This window comes from Scyliorhinus canicula, chromosome 23 (assembly GCF_902713615.1).
Source record: "Scyliorhinus canicula chromosome 23, sScyCan1.1, whole genome shotgun sequence".
Classification (NCBI taxonomy): Eukaryota; Metazoa; Chordata; class Chondrichthyes; order Carcharhiniformes; family Scyliorhinidae; genus Scyliorhinus; species Scyliorhinus canicula.
The window spans coordinates 17,493,201-17,512,323 of NC_052168.1; the positions used below are offsets into that span (position 1 = coordinate 17,493,201).

General features: G+C 47.7%; 1 protein-coding gene across 2 annotated transcripts in view; it reads right to left on the reverse strand.

The window, feature by feature from the left end:
* Positions 1–261: 261 nt before the first annotated feature.
* Positions 262–19,123, reverse strand: part of dmc1 (DNA meiotic recombinase 1) — a 100,830-nt gene continuing 81,968 nt past the window's right edge. For both annotated transcript variants that reach the window (XM_038783852.1, XM_038783851.1), the window contains 5 exons: positions 18,171–18,244; positions 13,393–13,507; positions 12,446–12,506; positions 5,406–5,522; positions 262–994 (listed from right to left, as the gene is read on the reverse strand). In XM_038783852.1, the coding sequence (XP_038639780.1) occupies positions 925–994; positions 5,406–5,522; positions 12,446–12,506; positions 13,393–13,507; positions 18,171–18,244 (437 nt within the window). In that variant the 3' untranslated portion in view covers positions 262–924. The remainder of the gene's footprint in view (positions 995–5,405; positions 5,523–12,445; positions 12,507–13,392; positions 13,508–18,170; positions 18,245–19,123) is intronic.

Genomic DNA, 19,123 nt, shown 5'->3' on the forward strand with positions numbered 1-19,123 from the left:
AAGGTGCTGAAAATGTGATGGGATAAAAGGGAAATAATTGACATAGGAAATGAAATGAAAAATAGAAATCGCTTATTGTCACGAGTAGGCTTCAATGAAGTTACTGTGAAAAGCCCCTAGTCGCCACATTCTGGCGCCTGTCCGGGGAGGCTGGTACGGGAATCGAACCGTGCTGCTGGCCTGCTTGGTCTGCTTTAAAAGCCAGCGATTTAGCTCAGTGAGCTAAACCAGCCCCTGGAAATGTGTGGTATACATGAGAATTTTATATATTATATATAGTTTTATATACAATAAATAATATTAAATATTTATTGCTATGTCCATGTAAAGAATGGAAAATGTATTTTTAACCCCTAGGATCTCTTTCTAGTGATGTTGCCATGGGTCCTCAGTTTCCTCAGCCTACACTGCAACCAACAGCCACTTCTCCACTTTGCAAAGTGCAGGATGTTTTACTATTTAGCTATGGATTTTATCAAATCAAAGCAAATATTTTAAGAATAAAGACGGAAGGTGTGACCTTAATATGCAGATTGAAATTTATCCTCATGCCCTGGACTAATCAACCTTTGCCCTCTAACCTCGCTGAACTCACCCGTGCAACTCCACATCAGTGGTGTATTTTTCTCATGTTCTCTGTCACAGATCCAGTTCCACAGGGTATTGGGGGTCCTTAGGCATCTCACCAAAGTGGCGCACATGTGACAGCCTAGGTGAATGCTGGCAGGATATCATAACACACATTGTTACACAGAATACCCAGTTTTGTCACAGTTATCTTCCCAACAACCCAACAATATGTTCAATCTTTTAATTTTTTGCACTTTGTAAATCAACAAGAACCTCTGAGCCTCTCCATGTCTACAACAACTGTCTCATATTGAGGAAAAATTAAAACTTCTGTTCATCTCAATTCAAGATGTCTCACTCCTTTGCATCGCTAATTCCTCCCATAGTGATGGCGAATGTAGCTTCATTCTCTGGTAATTCTGGGCTGAGAATTGAAAAATCCTTTAAGTTAAAGACAAGGCCAAAATAAGGCAACTTTTATTCCATATAACTTACAGCACAGAAACAGGCCATTCAGCTCAACTAGACTATGCCAGATTTTTTCTCTACACAACCCTCCTCTCACTCTTTTTCATCTTATCCTATCAGTCATGTTATGTGCATGCTGCACGAAGTGAGGTCCTTGCCTGAGTGGTTGCTGATACTTCACCGTGAGCTTTCTTTTTTTTAAATTTAGAGTACCCAATTATTTTTTCCAATTAAGGGGCAATTTAGCGTAGCCAATCCACCTATCCTGCACATCTTTGGGTTGTGGGGGTGAAACCCACGCAGACACGGGGAGAATGTGCAAACTCCTCACGGACAGTGACCCAGGGCCGGGATTTGAACCCGGGTCCTCAGCGCCGTAGGCAGCAATGCTAACCACTGTGCCACCATGCCGCCCACCGTGAGCTTTCTTGACAGTTTTTATCAGTGGTGATTATCCTATCAGTATATCCTATCCTTATCTAGTTCCCCCTTAAATGTATCTATGCTATTGGCCTCAACCATTCCTTGTAGTGACAAGTTTCACATTTTAACCACTGTCTGGGTAGATAGGTTTCTCCTGAATTCCCTATTGAATTTATTAGTAGCTATCCATATTTATCAGCCCTAGTTCCGGTCTGCCAAGGAAGTGGAAACATCTCCTCTATGGTTATGTTTGTTCTTGTAAGGATGCCCTTAAATTTTGGATGTAGCCTCACCACAAGCTCCATCTATCAAATGTTGCAATAGATTGCACAATTGGTGGTGTGCTGCAGATGTGTAATACCTGCTGTTTTAGGGAGGTTGCTGAGTGAAGATTGGACTAGGAAGTAGAGGAGAGGGAAAAAGGAATCTTAATAAATTGTGGGAAGGAAGAATTGTTTGTAGAGAGCGATTCTCTGCCCAGGTTGTGCCTGGTGCACATCCCGTTATTCCGGGAGAATAACAGGCAAACTCTTAAACGGGGTTCACGCTGTACGCCGAACAGAGTGCAATGCTCGTGGCCGGTGGCACCTAACGCGCTCTGGTTGACGCCCTAGCTGGGCGTGAACCAAATGAGCATATTTAAACAAGCATTTAAATATGTTCAGACCGTTCAAAGCCGGCGTTCCTGGCTCCCCGGATTCTCCGTCTGCCCCAGACTGGCACTGCCAGGGCGCAAGGGGTGGGGCCTAAAAGGGGCAGAGCCATGAAGGAGGCATCTGGTGACCCCACAGCAGGGTGTCGCTTCCTGGGGAGGGGGGTGTGCTGGTGCCAATGATTGGGGAGGGGGGGTTGATGCCGGCTAGAAGGGGTGGAGCATGGAGGGAGACACTTTGGAAGGGCCCCAATACCAGCAGACCTTGGGGGTGTGGGAGTGTTGTGGGACCTGCACTCTCACTTTTAGATCGGGGGGCCCTTTAAAAAGGGAACCACGATCTCTGTGTGGGCGGGTTTGCCTGCGTCTTATTCAGGTCTCACATATTTTCCAGTGGGTTTCACCCCGGCACCAAAAAAATTAGTAAGTGGGGGAGCATTGTGATGGGGGAATTCGCACCGGTTTTCCAACCAGGTCATTTTTTGGGAGAATTCTGCCCTATGTCTTTATTTGTATGCTTCTTTTTTCTTTATTTTTTTCCTCTTGTTCTCTGCTTTCTTTTTCCTATATCTTGCTGGTGGTGCTCAGGGTTTCTGGGGCAGATTTTAATTTTATTACTGTACCTGCTGTACTGAGGGGAATTAGAGGTTTTCATGACAGTAATGGGGTAATTCTCCTTATTGTGGACCAAGTCCCCACGCCGGCGGGAAAACCAGCGTGAACCACTCCGGTGTCAACAGCCCCAAGGAGTGCGGAATTCTCCGCCAGAGGGGTTGGCGCTGCGCCAGCCGGACCCGAAGGGACTGCACGCCAAAGGGCCGGCGTGATCTCGCACATGCGCTGAAATGCCGGCGTGTTTTGGCGCATGCGTGGGGGTTCTCTTCTCCGCGCCGGCCATGGCGGAGCCCTACAGGGGCCAGCGCGGAACATGGAACATAGAACAGTACAGCACAGAACAGGCCCTTCGGCCCTCAATGTTGTGCCGAACAATGATCACCCTACTCAAACCCACGTATCCACCCTATACCCGTAACCCAACAACCCCCCCCCCCCCCCCCCCCCCCCCCCCCTTACTTTTTAGGACACTACGGGCAATTTAGCATGGCCAATTCACCTAACCCGCACATCTTTGGACTGTGGGAGGAAACCGGAGCACCCGGAGGAAACCCACGCACACACGGGGAGGACGTGCAGACTCCACACAGACAGTGACCCAGCCGGGAATCAAACCTGGGACCCTGGAGCTGTGAAGCATTTATGCTAACCACCATGCTATCGTGCTGCCCCTAGGCAAGGAAGGAGTGCCCCCACAGCACAGGCCAGACTGGAGATCGGTGGGCCCCGATCGCAGGCCAACCCACCGTTGCACCCCCCCCACCCCGGGGTCGGGTCTCTCCGCATCCCCCCCAAGGAACATCCCCGCCGACTTACCTGCCAGGTCCCGCCGTGTGGGACCATGTCTCACCCACTCGGGCGGGACTGGCCAAAAACGGACGGCCACTCAGCCCATCGGGGCCTGGAGAACTGCCGGGGGGGGGGGGGGGGGGGGGGCCACTGCCAACGGCCTCCGACTGGCGTGGCGTGAACCCCGCACTGTCCAAAAAACGGCGTCAGAGAATACGACAGCCGGCGTCAGGGCGGGATTCGTGCTGCGCCCCCCCGGGATTCTCCGACCCGGCGGGGGGTTGGAGAATCCCGCTGATGGGCTGCCCAAATATTCCTTCCAATTACATGTGTCATTACATGTAAATTCCAATTACATTGATAAGGGTAAGAAGCTGCTGTGGGGCATAAGAGGCGGGAGTGAGGGTAATGGGGAAAATAAGAATCTGGGTGGGGGGTGGTTTGTGGGAGGATAGGTGTTAGGAGGTCAGGAGGGGAAGGAAAGGAGACTTGTCTGCTTGTAGTGGCAGGCGATGAGAATAGGAGGCCATTAGTGGTAATGGGGGGGAATGGATGGATATGAAGCTAGTGGTGTGTTGCAGGGGAATGGGCCTGGAGAGGGGACAATCCTGCTCAGCTCCTCAGATAAATAAATGTGAAAAACCATTTTGTAGGTCACCACATGGTTCCAATCTGCTGTTACTGGCTCAGACTGAATTCCTTGGGATAAACCAATTGGTCTTGTCACTTAATGGAATTAATCTATGACAAATTAACTTCTCAAGCATGTCATAATCTTGAATACCAATATTAAGTCATCAACTAACAATCAACAAACAAGGAGGCTCTACCCAGCTTTACTCCCGTGAACCTTGTAATTACATTCTCTTGTGAGGTGGATCCGGCAGTCAGGGCTACAATTAGGGATGGAACATTAGGAGTGGAACTCAGATCTACCATCTTTCTTCCCCACTTACACTGGCCAAAATGTCCCAATCAAGCATTTGTAGGTATGTTTGGCCACATGTCAAGCCAGGGCTTTGTGAATGTGTCTGGGGCCATTCAGCTGACCTGGGGAATTCTCCTAGATGGACTCAGCAGGACCAGTTCTGCTGTTCACAAGTACTTGCTCCATTCAGGGCCAATTAACAGACAGAAAATGATAATCAATCCCGAAAGGGTCAGCTGTAATTGTGACAACAGTTTGCCTGAGCTGCTACATCTCCAAGTAAACCCATTCTGTGGCATGACACATGTAGTCACCTAACCAGGTTATATAAATGACCCTGTTTGTATAACATGAGATGGAGTCATTACTGAGTGAAGATAGCTTCCTCGGATGTCCTGTTTAGAAGGCTAGTAGTTCAGGGCACTCTGCACTCAGGGTAATCTTGATTTTGCAATGGGCACTTAAGGGAATTGAAGTTATACTTTACTTCTATTAAAGAAAATCAGCAAAATGCCAATGAAAACAACTATCATAATTATTCCACTATGGCATATTCAGGGATCGAGTGAAAAAGTCAATTAAATCTGTCGGCAGGATTAACCTAGAAAGACTTGTTGGATCATGGCCTGTTCCTGCTCCTAACATTTCCTTGTCCTCATTAATTCTTCACAAAGCGCATGTTTTTATATGAGCTACATTATTAATGGCAAATACATTACAATTATAGCTGGAAAATATGTGGTGTAACATCTTATAAATGTTTGATCTTACTGTTATAATATCATTTGCTAAAGTATTAAAAATGTACATACCGCTAATGATAGTGATAGTAATAGTTTAGGGGTATGTCCGAGTAATAACAAACCATTTTTCCTACTTAGTCAAGTTTCTCAATGGTACTAGTAGTGAATATGAAGCTTTACATATGCACTGAATGTTGTTGGCGTAAGGTCATATTACCTATCATAGATTTTTGCAATGCGCAGTTCACCTCGTCCTTTCCGCAGACTAATCCTTGTAGTAGATGCGTGAGCCAGAATGTGACCACCAATCGGTTTCTTTGGGTCTGCCTGGAAACTTGGCAAGACATCAAGGAACAAAGATTTATTAGAACAAGAGATAAAACATTGTTGCGGAAGCAAGCTGTGGAACATACAGAATATGAGCTAGTCTGTGCACTAAACAGACACAAGCTTTACTGCTACGGCTGTTCAGTGCCTGTCCTCTTGAGCAGAGATTCAACAAGACATGAAGAGTGCTCCAGATGACACATGTAGATAACTTTCAGATCTGCGTGGCAAAATAATTGTGTGGTTTTTTTACAGTTCCTGCATATCATTATGAGCAGCAGGTATGAGCACAGGCTAAATTTTAAACAATAACAGAAAATGCTGGACAATCTTTTAGGCTAAATTTTAACCGTTGTTTAATTAAAAAAATTAATTTCCTTATAATTTTAATTGCAAAGATAGCAATCACCTGTGTGCAGTACATTTCTATGTACTGATGAGCAGATTTTCTGAAGTCAAACCCAGGACTGCCTGAGGTAATGCTCCCTTAAAACACAACCAGATTTTCCTTTTCGCCCCCCAGGTGCACACATCCTCAGTTTTTGTCACTGGACACTCGGAATCAAACGCAGTGCCCATAAATGAGTGCCTTTTCTTCTTTCCAAAGTCAATTCCCCACCAAGTTCCGATGAAACCACGCAATGTGGATGCATTAAACATCCACAATGTGGGGCAAAGCATCACATAAACTGTGGCAATTGTGGGGCTGATCATGCTTTCTATAACCTATCTATGTAATAGACTTATAAGGTGGTCCTAGCGAACAATCAATTCCAATATAGCCCCAAACAACAAGATTCCTTTTCAAATAAATAACTAAAATGACCTGTTCAAACATTGGTGTATTAGTCCCTACCAGGTATTGTAGAAGTGGCCAAATATTGAAAGTAATCTGTACTCATCAAGCTATGGGCCGAATGGCCTCCTTCTGCACTGTACATTCTATGATTCTACCAGAATGCTGTTTCAAGTTCTCTTTGCGAAGATTACTGTTCAAGAGTTTGGTCCCCATGCAGTGCCTGGGGCTGTGGGACCCTCTACACAGCCCCGCACAGTGACCAGGGCTGTCATCCTCCATACACGGCTCGAAGCTGTGGCTTCTGCACGGTGCCTGGGGCTCTGGCCTCTTATCCGAAAGAAGAGTTTCAGAATCACAGAAATCATGCAAGGGCTTGTGCCAGTGAAAAAATAGGTCAACATATTTTCTTTTCTGTTGCTGTTGGGGGAATGTGTCTCCCACACACATATTTTTAATTTTGGGTAATAAACACCCACACAAGTACTCTAGTTATTGACATTGTATTAGGAGTAAAGAAGGGGCGGGATTCTCTGACCCCCCCGCCGGAGTGGTTCACGGGGGCGGGATGGGCGCCAAAGGGCCTCCGCCGGCCGGCGCGAGTTTGCGCATGCGCGGGAGTGCCAGCGTGTGCTGCCGTTATCCCAGCGCATGCAATGGCGGAGGTTGACAGCAGCCAGCGCGGAGAGAAAGAGTGCCCCCATGGCAGCGGCCCCCACCGGCGATTCTCCCTCCCGCGATGGGCCGAGCGGCCGCCCGTTTTCAGCCAGTCCCGCCGGTGTAAATCAAACCAGGTCCGTACAGGCGGAACCTGTCTCTATGGGCGGCCTGCAGAGTCCTCGAGGGGGCGTAGGGGGATCTGGCCCCGGTGGGGTGCCCCCACGGTGGCCTGGCTCACGATCGGTGCCCACCGATCCGCGGGTGGGCCTGTGCCATGGGGGCACTTTTTCCCTCTGCGCCGGCTGCTGTCAACCTCCGCCATGGCCGGAGCCGAGAACTCCCCTGTGAATGCGCTGGGATAACGCCAGCACACGCTGGCTCTCCCACGCATGCGCAAACTCGCGCCGGCTGGCGGAGGCCCTTCACCAACCCCGTCGACGCTGGCCTAGCCCCTGAAGGTGCGGATGATTCCGCACTATCCGGGCGGCCTGACGCCGGAGTGGTTCACGCCACTCCTTGGTGTCGGTACGGCCCGCACCGAATGGGTAGGGGGGAATCCCGCCCCTGATGTTTATTCAGAAGGTTAAGGATTTTTCACTGAGTAGATGAAAACATATATTTTTTAAAATAAATGTTTTTATTGGGTTTTTGAACAAAGTATATCTACCATTAGGTACACAGAATAAGATATATATACATAATATAGGGCGTACCCAAACATACCAAGAAAAAAATGTAATAATACAAAATAAAATAAAAAATAAAATAGAATAACTGGTAGGGTATTGTGCACCAGCTCAACAGCCGCAACTCTGTACAACTGGCAAAATTATTTACAACACATAAGTAGGTGACTGTTTGTAGGGGGGAGGGAGACTGGGGAGGTAAATATACATTTGGATGCCGGAGAAACAATTACAGTGGGCAATACTCAAATGGGTTTTGTGTTGGTGTTGTCACTTGCTTCTCCCGGACAGATCTTGCTGCCGTTGTCGTCACGCGCTCACCACCGCTTCAGCCGTTCCTCCCGTCTTTCGCCTGTATTCTCCTTGTTCTCTGTTCCTGGAGATGCCAAGTTTGTTACCCGTGCCCTCCTTCCGGCTGTCATTTCCCTGTCTCCCACCCACCTACCTGATTCTCCCATCTTGTTCCCTGTCCCTTCCCTCTTCTGTGGTTCGCCTTTCTTTCTTAGGTTTAGCTGTCCCCCACCCCCCTCCCGTTCTATCTCTCCTTCTCATGCTTTGGCTACTTTCCCCTGATTCTTGGCTACCTGGCTATTCTTCTGTTTTTCGTTGGCCACAAACAGGTCCCGGAACAATTGGGTGAATGGCTCCCACGTTCTGTGGAAGCCGTCATCTGACCCTCGGATGGCGACTTTGATTTTCTCCATTTGGAGAGATTCCACCCTCACCCCACCACTTCAGACATTGCCTCGAAGAAGGCTGTCCAGTACCCTGCAAGTCTGGGGCAAGACCAGAACATGTGGGCGTGGTTGGCCGGGCCTCCTTGGCACCGTTCACATCTATCCTCTACCTCCGGGAAGAACCTACTCATACGGGTTCTTGTTAAGTGGGCTCTATGTACCACTTTTAGCTGCGTCAGGCTGAGCCTAGCGCACATGGAGGTGGTGTTGATCCTGTGCAGTGCTTTGCTCCAGAGTCCCCACCCTATCTCAATCGCCAGGTCCTCCTCCCATTTCTTTCTTGTTGTCCAGTAGGGTGTCGGCCCTCTCTACCAGTCGGTCATACACATCGCTACAGTTTCCTTTATCTAGTATGCTTGCGTCCAGTAACTCTTCCAGTAATGTCGGTCGTGGCGGTTGTGGGTACGTCCTTGTCTCCTTTCAAAGGAAGTTTTTGAGTTGTAGATAGGTGAAAACATACTTGACCTGATCTTCACCAATCAACCTGATGCAGATGCATCTATCATTAGAATATTAGTGGGAATGACCGCCACACAGTCCTTATGGAATTGAAGTTCCGTCTTCACACTTTGCATACAATACTTTCCATCATGTTGTTTAGCACCACCACAGCTGGATCAAAAACCTAGGATTCTCTTCCTCATAGTATTGTGAGTGCACCTACAACCAGATGGACTAGATCAGGGTTTTTCAAAGTGCGGGTCTCGATCCGCAGGTGGGTTGTGGGCATAGGTTGGGAGTGTCGCAATGTTCCCGGGCTGATCCCGATCACGGAGAAGTGTCGAACAGCCGCTATCTGCTTTTAAATGCGGACGAAATGAGGCTGTGTGTAGTATTCCGACCATAAGCGGCAGGAGTGAGCAGGTCGCGTGCCCTGCACGTACAACTGACGTCAAGCGCCTTGTTGGTATTCGCTCTTGGCACCCAATGACAGAGGAGAGCTTCTTCCATTTTCTAGCTGCTGGCAAGCATGGCAAGAGGACTGTGAAGATGGATTGTTTTGTGACAAGAGGCGTCCAGAAGAGACACAAGTCGACAGTATACCTACTGGTCAGGATCTCACATCTGAATCTGCTGAAGATCAGGAGAACCCACAGCAGGACAGAGCAGTGCTAGTGTTATCTCTGTACAGAGCTCCAGGGCCATTGGGGAACAGCCTACAAAGAAGGGGCGGGATTCACCGACTCCCAGCTGGGTCGGAGAATCGCCGGGAGCGGCATGAATCCCACCCCCGCTGGCTGCCGAATTCTTGGGCGCCGGAGATTTGGCGGGAGCGGGAACTGCGCAGCGCTGGTCGGCGGGCTCCCCCCCGGCGATTCTCCGACCCGCGATGGGCCGAAGTCCCGCTCGTTCTATGAAGGTCTCGCCGGCGTAAATTGGACTATGTCCCTTACCGGCGGGACCTGACGGCACTGGCGGGCTCCAGGGTCCTGGGGGGGAGGGGGGGGGGGGGGGCACGTGGCGATCTGGCCCCTGGGGGTGCCCCACGGTGGCCTGGCCCACGATCGGGGCTCACCAATCCGCGGGCGGGCCTGTGTCGTGGGGGCACTCTATTCCTACGCGCCGGCCATGTAGGCCTCTGCGATGGCCGGCGCAAAGGTGAACCCCCCCGTGCATGCGCGGGGATGACGTCAGCAGCCATTGATGCTCCCGCGCATGCGTTGACCCGTGCCGGCTGGCGGAGTCCCTTTGGCCCCGGCTGGCACAGCGCCAAAGGCCTTCCTCGCCGGCCAGCGGGCTGCAAACGACTCTGGCGCCGGCCTAGCCCCTAAAGGTGCGGAGGATTCCGCACCTTTGGGGTGGCCCGACGCCGGAGTGGTTCCCGCCACTCCACTGCGCCGTTTCTGCCCAGCCCGCCGATTCCCGGAGAATCCCACCCAAGAAACGTAACTCTGGAACAAACAGTATACAGATGGGGCGAGATTCTGCGATCCTGAGGCTAAGTGTTGACGTCATCGGAAACGATGTCGCATGTCTCGACAGCGTCAACACAGCTTCAGGATCATCAATTCTGACCCCTACAGGGGGCCAGCACAGCACTGGAGCGGTTCACACCGCTCCAGCTGCTGATCCCAGTGTCAAATGGGCGCCGCGGGATCCGCGCATGCGCAGTGGCACTGACGCCAACGCGCACATGCACAGTGCTTCCTTCAACACGCCGGCCCCGACGCAACATGGTGTGGGACTACAGGCGCGGAGGAAAGCAGGCCGCCAGCCAGAGAGGCCGGCCCGCCGATCGGTGGGCCCCGATCATGAGCCAGGCCACATCGGAGGCCCCCTCCTGGGGTCAGACTACCCCTGCCCTCCCCCACAGGCTACCTCCCCCAGCCCAACCCTTCGACGCTGAATTCCCGCAGGCTGAGAGCAGGTGTGGACAGCTCCGGCGGAACCCGGGTTTTTTATAACGGCTGCTCAGCCCATCCCGGGCCGAGAATCGGCGGGCTGGCCACATAGAGCGGTTCCCGACCGCTGGCGCCAATGGCGGCGATTCTCCACTCTGCGTGCCGGTGTCAGGGCGGCGTGGTGCGATTCGCGCCGGTCGTGGGGATTCTCCGGCCCGGCCCCGGGCTGAGAGAATCCCGCCCATGATTTCTTGAGGTATGGTTTTGTCAATTGTGCTAATTCAAATAAAGATGCCAAGCTGGGGCAGCACGGTGGCGCAGTGGTTAGCATTGCTGCCTCATGGCGCCGAGGTCCCAGATTAGATCCCGGTTCTGGGTCACTGTCAGTGTGGAGTTTGCACATTCTACCCTTGTTTGTTTGGGTTTCACTCCCACAACCCAAAGATGTGCAGGTTAGGTGGGTTGGCCACATTAAATTGCCCCTTAATTGGAAAAAATAATTGGGTACTCTAAATTTTAAAAAAAATGCAATGCCCATGTGTGTTATATGCAGGGAAGCACTGGCAAATGAGAGAAGTTTCAGATTTTGAAAGAGAAGGAGTGGGTGAAAAATTCCATTTGATTTTGAGACCTCAGAGTCAATTATTAACTTAAGAGCTGACTACAAATGAAAAGACTAAATTGCTGTACTGACAGCACATTAAAAACACGCCAAAAGTCCATAAGGCTGTCAGCAATCTGGAGTAGCATCTCCTTGGAGAATCCAGTGTTGAGTAAAACAATCATTTTGTTTCTATTGCCTTTCACGACGACCTACATGGATTTTCCATTCTCACAAAGGTGAAGATGGCACAAACGAACTGCAAATGAACTCTGCACCTGATATGCGCATTGCCTTCTCCTGCTGTTAACCTGATTGGAGTGAAATTGTGAGGACCAATAAGGCTCCTCTTTTGCATTAAAGGTAAGGAAAAGTGACATGTGTTGTGCAGGCCAGCTGGTGTAGGTTGTGAAGGTCGGTCGCCATGGCTCCTGAAGATCAGCCAGTTGGCAAACATTGGTCCTGAGAAAAAAAGTTTGATAAGCACTGGACTAGAGCTCAAGAATGTGGCTCACTACCATCATCTCAAGGGCAAGTAGGGATGGGCAACAAGTACTGCCTTTGCCAGTGGCGTTCACAGCTCATGACAACAAATAAACTAAAATGGAACTGGCAAAATAAAATCTCATCCTCTTGTTTAAATCTCATGTTCTCGACTCTTTGTAAAATCTCCCAACCCCAAAATCCCTCAGAACTCTGCAATAGTCGAACCCAATGTCTTGTGCATTCCCCTTTCTTATCCCACCATTGACACTTGTGCCTTGACTGTGCCTTCGGCTGATTTGGTCCTAAGTTCTGGAATTTCTTACCTAAATCTTTGCATCGCCCTGTTTTAAGATGATCTTAAAACCCATACACTTTGGCAAGTTTTTGATCACCCCTCACAGAACAGCCTTCTTTGACTTGGCATTATTTTCGATCTGATTAAAATTCTAAGAAGCATCTCAGGATGTGTTTCCACATCAATAGTTCTAGAACTGGAAGTTGAACACGGAACACCCATTTTTCAACATTAGAAGATTAAGGAAACTCGCATACATCGTTTTCCCTAGTTTGTCTCCTTTCCCATCTTTGGATGATCATGTCTCAAGTTGAACCTTGTGCCTACCTCATGGCAGCTCCTGGATCGGCAGTCATCTGATTGGTGATAAACACGGCCACATTGTACTCTACAAGAAAATAATTAACAAAAATGATTCAGCAGCTATTAGAATCTCCAATTCTAGAAAGAGAAATCTGCTCCAGATTAATTTTCAAAACTTAATGTAGCCTCACTTGCTTGAGACAGGAGAGAATTTCAACCTCTTACCTAGAACACTGAGTTGCTCCTATTCAGAAATACATGAAGAGCTTGTTGCTTCACTATTTGGCACAGTATGCATTCAGGTACAATTCAGGTTCCCTTTAATTCCCATCACTGATCTCCTGAAGGTGTCAATCTCTCAGGGAGCGCAGTTCTGTGAGCCCAGGTTAATACTCTGGGGACTCAGGTTCAATTTCCACAATGACAGCTGGTAGAATTGAAGTTCAGTTTGTAAAACTGTACTATAAAACTAGTCTCGATAATGGCATGAAATTATCATTGATTGTTGTAAAAACTTTAGGGAAGGAAATCTGCCATTCTTACCTGCCCTGGCCTACACGTAACTTCAGGCCTACAACAATGTGATTAACTCTTAAGCGCCCTCTGAAATGGCCTGGCAAGCTACTCCAATTCAAGGGCAACTCGGGGTGGGCAACAAATGTTGTCCCTGGTAGTGACACCCACAGCCCATGAAAGAATAAACAATGAAAGAATAAAAGACAAGCTAGGAAGATCAGTAGTCGGAAAAAAATCAGACAATTCATAATTTCCAACTTTATGGAAAGCCATGCAGGTCTATAGTCGGGCTCCGCAGCCAGGTTAGAAGATACAATTGATTCTATGCATGCAAGAAACCACAACTGAGGGACTAGGTCTAAAATGATGTACTAGATAATGCACTGTTCATGATGATCTCTCACTATTCATCTAAACCATGCACTCTCAAATCCATGATACTGTTTGATAATTACCTTCAGAGATTTTCTGCAGGCGGGACAGCATCTGAGCCAGTTTCTGCTGACGTTCTGCAAGCTCAGCACGGCCACTGAAATCTACTCGGAAAAGTGCCATGATTGAATCTATGATCTAAAGTTCAATCAATAATAGTCACTTAATGAGCGGAACATAAAAATTGATGGAACAGAAATGCATCACCATTGCTGCACAATTGTGTATAGTTAAATAGGAAAAGAACTCAGATTGCCCCTCTAACCTGGATGTTTGCAAATTGACAGCTGTTAAAACAGCAGGAAGGTACACAAAGTTATCCAGTATCTTTTTTTTCATCTGTTGTTAACTGAACTTAATTACATATTGGCCCAGCATTTACAGGGAGGGTACAGGTGAGGCTGAAAACATTTGAAGAACAAAACCCTTAAGGCCAGGGACACGAGACCTCACCAACTTAATGGGAGCACCTCAGTAACAGTTTTTATCTACATTTCCCATCTAGCAGTTAGCCAATTGGATTGCCTGGTTGGTAGGTGGGAGGCAGGAAGCCAAGGTTAGGGGTCCTTGGGGACAGTAAGAGAGAACCTAAAGATTGAAAAAGCTGATGATTGACAATGGGGGTGGGAGAGAAACTCATGATTGGGTCAGGTAAGGCAGGCCTGCAAATAGGAGCTGGAGTTTGAAGCCTTCTTTGGGCTGAACCTCATGATCCTCAAGTGCTGAAAGGGTCACTTACCTTGCAGAGCCTTCAGCTCCAGATACCCCTTCATTTAAAAAAAATTTAAATTTAGAGTACCCAATTCATTTTTTCCAATTAAGGGGCAATTTAGCGTGGCCAATCCACCTACCCTGCACATCTTTGGGTTGCGGGGGCGAAACCCACACAAACACGGGGAGAATGTGCAAACTGCACATGGACAGTGACCCAGAACCGGGATCGAACCAGGGACCTCGGTGCCGTGAGGCAGCAGTGCTATCAACTGAGACACCGTGCTGCCCCTGGATGCCCCTTCATGGCCAAGTTCCCCAAACCATGGTAAATCTGTGCAGCTCCAGTAAGTAGGCGCCCAACTAGAATATCTTAGGTAAGTGATCCATTTACATAACACAGACAAACAGGGCACATGATGCATGCTGATGTTGACTTCTAAGTCACCCTTCCCAAACCCATTCTTGATTGAGGGAGGGAGCTAATATCAAGGCAATTATGCCAGAAATGAAAAACATCCATTTAAATCTTCCAGAATGTTTTCAAGACATACTGAAGAAAGAGGACATTAATTTGTTAAACTTATTGCAGCCAGTTTGTGAAGGCACCTAGAAGTTAATCTTTACAACTGAGCCATTATAAATATATAGCTCCTAACCCTATAACCCCTCACCAGTCTCAATAAGTGCCTCTCTATCTTCAGAAAGAACTATCCAACTAGTGTTCCCCCCTTACATATACTTAACCTTACTTTATACAATTAAAATGTTGCCAAGAAAATGAAATGAAAATGAAAATCGCTTATTGTCACGAGTAGGCTTCAATGAAGTTACTGTGAAAAGCCCCTAGTCGCCACATTCCGGCGCCTGTCCGGGGAGGCTGGTACCAGCCTGTAATATCCTGCAGGGACCTATGGGGTGGGAGTGATTATGTTCCCCATTGATCTCACAGAGTACGAGCTCCCCCGTCCATTCAATATGTATAAAAGGTCAGCCAGTAAGACACCTACTAAAGAGAGACCTAGTAGGGATCTACTGGGAGTTGTATATAATGCAATTGTAAATAAACCAAGTTTGTTATTCTTACTCGGTATGGACTCTCTGTAGCCTTTCTACAGTTCGTAGATGTTTGTGGGGTGTACTGACCGGGTTAGTGAGAGATCACCGGATGGCATAAAAGGAGGCAACTCGACCCATCATGTACTTTTAAAAAAATAACCTTAACAACTTGTCCTGCCTGAAAGAATCACAAAATAGTGCACCATTGAAGGAGGCAGGTGGCACTTTCAAACAGCAACCCAGTTTGTCCCACTCCCAGGTTCGTTCTCCATATCCTGTTAATTAGATATTAATGTTTTTATAGGGATGCAGCAGGCTGAGGATTAATTTGTGTTCTTATGGACAGACACAGACAGCTGGAATTTCATGCCTCCATCCTAGTGGGAAGGAGGATTTAAAACTGGAAGGCAGTACTCATTTCCAGGATTTCTATGGCCCTGGGATAAGCATGTGGGTAGCAAGCCCACACACAGCACTTTCACCTACTCCATTGTGGGGATCGACATTTTAACCCCCCACAATTTCCATGATGTTGGGCTTCCTTTGTTAGGTGGCATTGTTCACCTCAAAGGGGTCATGAACCATTGGGGAAACCTATCTGGGGTCAGAAATCTTTTACAGGCAAGTTCAAAAGGTGTTGACAAACTTCACCTGTCATAATGGGTAGTTGTTAAATATGTTTTTGATAGTGATTAATGGTGGGAATCTGTTTTTAAAAGATAAGTCACCATTAAATTGACCAGCTTTGTGTAAGTGTTCAGATGCAATACAGTACTTTATCTAGGGATAAAGTGTTTGTCTGTATTCAACAATATTGAGATTAAGATTTTAATTTGTCTTTGAATGCGGAACTTCAGTTACATAGATGGATTGGAGAATTGGGACTGTTTTACCTGGAGAAAAGAAGGCTGGATAGGGAGAAACGTCGCATTCATGAAAGAATTGGGAATGGGAGGGCACAGATTTAAAGTAATTAATTATAGAAGCAAAAATGACATGAAGAAAATATTTTTCGCAGTGAGCGGGATGTAATTCCTGAGAGTGTGGTGGAGACAGGTTCAACTTAAACTTTGAAAAGGGAATTAGACTGTTAACTGAAAAGGAAGAATGTACAGGGTCATTGCAAGAAGTCGGGAGAATGGTACTAAGTGTCTCGCTCATTCAGTGATACAGAATAAGTTTGTCTCTACTTCTGGGACAAAGGGGCACATTAGTGCTGATTCTCCAGTTTAGGAAGCTGGCACCACATGGGATGGAAGGGCACCCGCTACCCGTGGCCCTTACAGTCACCTCTGTTCTAAACATCTATGCGAGAGGCTTGTTTCAGGACAGCACCGGTAATCTGTGTGGCATCTCTCAGTCAGCCGCACACAAATGCATGTGGGAGCGAAAGCCCTTGGCCCTCAGAATGCTGCCTGAGGTAAGGGTTCTTGTGCTTCCCTGAGAGGATCTTTATTACTATTGAGGCAGGGATACAAGCCATTCCTGAGGTGCCCACTCTGCCCTTGCAGCCCGTGGGATCGCACCCAGTTCCTTCACAGTTGCTGCAGTGTTGACACTCAGTATTCACCTCCTGCCACCCACTTTCCAGCTCCAGGAAGGACAGGCACTCCCTCAGCAAGTAGGACACAGGAAGCAATGCTTGCATGCCAGCCTCCAGACCTCCTTAAAGCAAGGGTCGCCACAAAGTGAATATGAGGTAAGGCCTGCTTGCGACACCTCCCCCCAAGAATGAGTGATTGACCCCCAGCCCCAACTTGAACTTATCTATGTCCCGCACGTCCTCTCCGGTGCACCCTTAGCAGTGAAGAGCCTGAGGAATCATGGCTGCTTGAATGTTCACCTCCGATATCCCCTTTGGAGGTGAAGCCACCAAGTTCACCCTTTTGCAGACCTGTTGTAAATGATGGCGGCATAATGTCACGCTGGCACCCGGTGAATATTCTGTGAGAGGTGAAGGTCTGGAGAGACTGCCCACTAATCGCATACTAATGTATTCAAATCAGTTCCCAGGCTCACACGGTTTTTACCTTCTGTGCAGTCACTCCCGCCCCAAACTGTGATACCATTTAATCACTTTGATCCTTCCCACTGCATACCACTCCTCTACGGCCAATGGGTTTGTTGCCAAGGTACAGAATAAGTTTGTCTCTACTTCTGAGTCTCCTGCTTAGAAGGGTAGTCAGGCACTGGTGGGCTTGCGCACTTTCCTCCTTCAGACCCTGCAGGTAGCTGTACATCAAGGATTCTCCTAGATAGCATACACTGATGACATTTCTTCTACCAGTTGCTCAGTTTCAATTCCAATATGCAGCTCGAGTTTATAAACCCGGATGTCTCTTTGCATCCTTGTGGGAGCTGCCTGTCTTTTACAAAGAATTTATGAAGATCTAGAGCATGGTCACCTCCAGCTGGAGCTCTCCCTCCATCAGTGGGATTTTGCATGGCTAGTGAAGTTAGCAAGGTAGCCAGAGTCGGGGATATACTGCATGGCAAAGAAGTGGGCTGGATGTTGTCACAGGAGCTGCATCCTGAGGAACCACCATCATAGAATCACATCCCACATCAGTGCAAATCCACATGCCTCAGGAAACTTTGGAACGGCTGGCAGAAGGACACCATCATGTCAGCAGGAGGTGGAGGCAGAAGCAGCAGTGTGCAGTCCCCAGCAGAGGGCAGATCCAGCCACACTTACCCAGCCGCAGATCATACACAGCCTTGTGAAGTAGCAACAGGAGATGAATTAATCCACAATAAACAACTAGATTATAGACCCTTGCCCACTGAATAATCAAATGATGAGCCTCCACCTCCTTCCAGTAAACGAGATACCAGGACCAACACTATAGATACGCAGATAATTGTCCCATCACCCCACCAACAAGCAGAATAAGTGCTCAACTCCATAACATTCCTCAATTATAAAACAGGAGTATGGAAACTCTCATTTTACATAATGTGATTACAGACAATTATCAATTCAGATCCTATTAGCTAACAAATTACAATTCTAGTTGAGTGCTGCTTATACCAAGAGTTTAAAAATTCCGCCTTCTTCATGAAATTTGGCTGCTACATAATCCAGTAATTCCATCTGGTGTTCACCTGTCAATGACACAGAAAGTTACTGCAGAACTAACAATTTTCAACTTCAAAATCAATCAGTCAGAAGATTTGTGTTTTGTTAAGGGAGATTTATTTGATTTCAAAACTGTTCTTTGGACTAAAGCCATGAAAGTTACACAGAAATTGTATCTGACTGAAGAGTAAAATCAAATATAACAATTCATCAGTGAAAGGAAGCACACCAGCAAAGAAATGTAACAAGCATCCTTGGATTTCAGAAAGAATCCATTCCCGAATTTTGGCATGTTCACCTAGACAACATACTTGAATGTTAGCATCAATTACATTAACACTAACTATTAAATTCATAGCCTTATGCATATGTGCATCTGTTTAGCAAACAGAGACATGCACAGAATGTTACTTGCAGGGAAATTAAACTTAGATCCAAATATATGAGATAGTCACTAATAAATCCAATAAAGAATTCAGGAAAAACTTTTTTAAACAGAGAGTGATTAGGATTTGGAGGTCACCAGCACAAACCGTCATTGGCCTGAATTTTATGCCCTCCCCGGTGGATCTTGAGGGAAGAGGGGAGCATGAAATTGCATGGACAGGATTCCCTCCGGGATCCCACCCACCCCCACCTGGTTGGTTGCAATTTTAAGGCTGGCAGGTGACAGATAGATACAATGGGGAAATAGAACATTTTTAAATCCTAGATCTTGGGCGGGAAGGTGTTGGTGGGGATGGGTAGCCTCCATCAGAAGCCCCTCCTGATTTGGGATGCCTCCCCTCAAGGACTGGACGGGCACCTCCGGACCTCCCTCCCCACTCCAGCCTACTCACCAAATCCAATCTCCCTTCTGGTGACCCCACAAGGAGTCCCCTCCCCTCATCTCCCTGGGATCACTG